Here is a 3,927-nt window from a genome sequence, read left to right as displayed (position 1 = left end):
CAATGCCAATTTAGAGTCTAATTATAATGCCAATTATTAGACAAACTAATAATTCCAGTGCATCATGACGTTACGGCACAGCACCGCTATCTGGATGCTCTGGGTCTGAAGCCAAAAGGTGCAGATTATGTTTTCTGTTCCACAAAGTGGAGGGGCCAATGGCCCTCTGCCCCCCCTCTCCTCTCCCCCCGTTCCAGCGCCTATGAATCTATGTCAACGATGTGATGGCGACTACAGCATCGTGAGTGACAAGGAGACCACACAGTCATCAATTGAAACCGTTTTCTGGCAGTTTGTTCTAGATTTGTGGTGAATGCTGCTTCTCCATGTTTGGTTCTGGTTCTGGTGATGCAGAGCAGACCAGAACCAGAAGACCTGAGAGGTCTGGAAAGTTGAAACAACAACAGTAGATCTTTAATGTGGCGCAAAGACTTTCAGTGATTTATAAACTAACAGTATTTTAAAGTCTGTTCTCTGAGCTACATGGAGCCAGTGTGAGAGCATTGAAACAGAGGTGATGTGCTCTTTCTTAATGGTTTTAGTGAGAACGTGAGCTGCAGCGCTTTGGATCAGCTGAAGCTGGAGGATTGATTTTCTTAGGTAGACCCGTGAGAATCATGCGACTAAAGATAGAAGCATGGAAAGGAAGTTGACGTCTAATAATTGTCCCTTCACCAGATTTTCCCACCTGAGGTGTGATTCCATGCAGCTCCTTTAGAATTAACCACATTTTGGTGTGTTTGAAGTTTTGCTATTGTCTCTCCATTTTCAGATGGACTGTGCAGTGCTGCAGGATGTCAGATAATAATTGCTTGGGATGTTTTATAAATCAGCTTTCTAAAACTGCTTGAAACTTTTCCATAGCCACTACCCAGACCTGCCTTATGTTTCTGGAGTTTCTGACACAGTTTGTTCACTAATGTTCTGTCACAACCCCACAGAGTTCTCGGTATTTATAATGAGATTAAATTACACAGTGGTGTAGGTCACTTTTAAAGGCAATTGGTGGCGCTAGAGTTTATTTAGCATATCAGCGTAAGGGGTATTTTTCAGTTCTTTGTTTGTGAAAAGCTACATCTGTCCCTTCCAGTTCAAACATCTAATAGTTCATTTAGCTCAGAAAAAAAAGAAAATACATTGAAGTTTGTGGTTGTAAAAAAGATAACTTTAATAGGCATTGTTTAGTCTGCAAGGCACTGTGATTAGAAAATAGATCAGATTATGACAGAGTGTCTACATATGTCAGAGACAAAGTAACATCTGCTCTCTAACAATAAATTAGTTGAACCAAATTTATTGAATTGCTTCAATTGGGAACAAGTAATTCAATTAAGTTAATCCGATATAATTTATTAAGTTTAACCAACTCAATTTACTAATTTTATCCAACTCAGTATGTTATAATCGTCCAACTCAGATCTGTAAAAAAAAAAATATATATATACCAATGTTAAAACTGGACTCCCAATCAGAGCGTTTACATTCTGAAGAGAAAGGTCAGCTCTTTTCTCTTAAATTAGGAAACAATATTGCAGCAGATTTATTACAACTTTAAACAGGATTGTCCCTATTCCAAAGAAAATACTGCAAAATAGACACTCATCAAACCTCCAGTTATTTAATTGTTAGCATAATGGTGATGATGAGCGCTGTGTCGATGTACTCTGACATGGGTCCATAGCTTAGAGAATGGGGAAGGTCACAGCTTGTTGCCGACTAAACAGCAAAACCGTTCAGCGAACGAAAACAACAACAAAATGAAGTTGTTACTACCTGTCTGTACTACTTCCCATACAGGCTTTGTTTCATTAGATCAGTGAGCTTAAATCAAACCTGTTTATTTCAATAGAACCATGTACAGTTGGAAAGACCTTGAATTTCAGTATAAAAGGAATTAATGGAAATTTTTACTAAACAGTCAAACATGAGCTTTGTCCTCGGCACTACCTAACATTTTGGCCTGCATGTGTTAGCCAGACACTAACATTGGTGAAGTACCATAAACGACACCAATATCCTGGAAATGAAAATAGAAGAAAATACATTTTTTGTGTATCAAGAATTTCTGAAAGACTTTATTGGAGTAAATTATCTCCAGCCATACCAGTATAACCCTGAACATTCAGGATTGAGTTGAAACTCTTCAGAATTGGATTCTGATGATGAAAACTGTCGTAGCCGACAAGACTGCAAGCATAACGACCAAGTTGGGAACCTAGAATGACGAGAACCATTTGTAATGTACAATCTGTGGATGTACCGCCTTTAAATAATTTCTGTTCTGGTATTCACAGGCAGCCGATAGGCATACCTGCATGATGAGAACGCTTTCATCTTATCCATATTAAAACTGTTATTCAAACACAGTGGATAACAGTGACATGTTACAAGGAAGTATTCAGTCAAACAGACCGAAAAGTTAATTCTGTACCAAACTTCCTATTTTACAGACGAGGAAGAAAACAAATACGGCTTCTTGATTTCATATAATATCGGCTTTTAAACAGAGAAGTTTCTCTTTTGGATCTTCTGCTCAGCTGCTGAAATTTATACTCTCCGTAATTTGAAGCATTTTTGTTACAGGTGTTGATTCATTGGGTAAGAACATTTTATGAATTACATTTTTTTTAGCAACGTTTAAAGTAATAAATTACTTTTTTGCCATTAAAAAATTGTTGAAATTAGAGTGATGAACTATATTTGACTTTGCTTGGATGTTTTTCATTTAGTTTAACCACTTCTGAGAAAGAGCCTTTGATTTCCATCCTTTCTAACACAGTACTGTCGGTATATTCTTGTTTATAAAATGTCAGTTTTAATTTGCTGCCAAATAATTTATCCAAAAGAGACTTGGATTTAAAAACTGAAAAGTGTTTTTCTGAAATCTTCTCCAATTTTACAGACGAAGGACGACTATCAGTCTGATGGCGGCTCTGACTGAGAACATGCTGACAGTCAACATGTTACTGATTGTCTTCTTTCTACCAGATGAGATGTTTGTTCACTTCCTTTCATTTGGAGAATGTGAGACATCACATGAAACATTTCTTGTCTAAAATATTTAATCCTGTTTAAAGTCTCCAAATGTAACATGATGCAGCTAATTTGGAGTTTGTGGATCATGAAGTTTTCCTGTTGGCAGATTTTGCTCTTTATATTCATTATTGATCTGCTTTACAGGTGCTTTCGCTGACAACTGTGGTTTCATAAGACTACCTCTCGTCATCACTACGCCACATAACATGGAAGCTCTAAATGGATCTTGTTTGCAAATCCAATGTACCTATGACACAAAATATTTTGGATATGACAGCAGTAAAACTATTTATGGAATTTGGATGAAAGGTGGTGTAAATTTTGTGTCCAATCCAAGCATCGTTATTTTCAACAGCAGTGGGTCAATTAACAAATATTCACTGAATATGACTGGAAACCTGAAAGAGAAAAACTGCACCACTCTGTTTCCTGATATACAAACAAGTCATGCAGACAAATATTACTTCAGAGTTGAGAACGGTGGCTATTTGGCAACAGCTTGTGCTGATCCTCTTCAAATAAAAGTTAAAGGTAAGAACATTTTCACCATATAATGACATTATATGAAGATGTTCTGGTTATATTGTTAAGCTTGCGTACTACAAGTATATTTAATCTTTTTAAATTGTAGCTTTTAAAACCTTCTGTCACAATATGCTTTTATAGCCACTGCAAGAAGAGCTGACCAGTTTGATCTTTAATTCATTAGTTTGTGGCATTTTAATGTTTACATTAAGCTTTTCTGGAAATATATTAAGATATGCTCCAAATATTTATTATTTTATTAATGTAAGGCCAGAAAGTATCAGTTAACTTTAAGAAATATTGACTCAGGGTGTTGCAGATATAGACGTCATAGTTCTTTTGCTTGGAACAATTGAACAGTTTTGG

At 36.4% G+C, this 3,927-nt stretch overlaps 1 protein-coding gene across 1 annotated transcript in view; it reads left to right on the top strand.

The window, feature by feature from the left end:
- Positions 1–2,510: 2,510 nt before the first annotated feature.
- The window catches only part of LOC106942269 (sialic acid-binding Ig-like lectin 12), a 7,692-nt gene continuing 6,275 nt past the window's right edge, over positions 2,511–3,927 (top strand). The window contains exons 1-3 of the mRNA XM_015025511.1: positions 2,511–2,598; positions 2,903–3,024; positions 3,181–3,567. Of these exons, the coding sequence (XP_014880997.1) occupies positions 2,925–3,024; positions 3,181–3,567 (487 nt within the window). The 5' untranslated portion in view covers positions 2,511–2,598; positions 2,903–2,924. The remainder of the gene's footprint in view (positions 2,599–2,902; positions 3,025–3,180; positions 3,568–3,927) is intronic.

The sequence above is a fragment of the Poecilia latipinna genome, unplaced genomic scaffold (genome assembly GCF_001443285.1).
Source record: "Poecilia latipinna isolate Pla-1442-1.1 unplaced genomic scaffold, P_latipinna-1.0 Scaffold4151, whole genome shotgun sequence".
Lineage (NCBI taxonomy): Eukaryota > Metazoa > Chordata > Actinopteri > Cyprinodontiformes > Poeciliidae > Poecilia > Poecilia latipinna.
The sequence above is the reverse complement of the archived record's forward strand: the minus strand, read 5'-3'. Positions and strand labels throughout refer to the sequence as shown.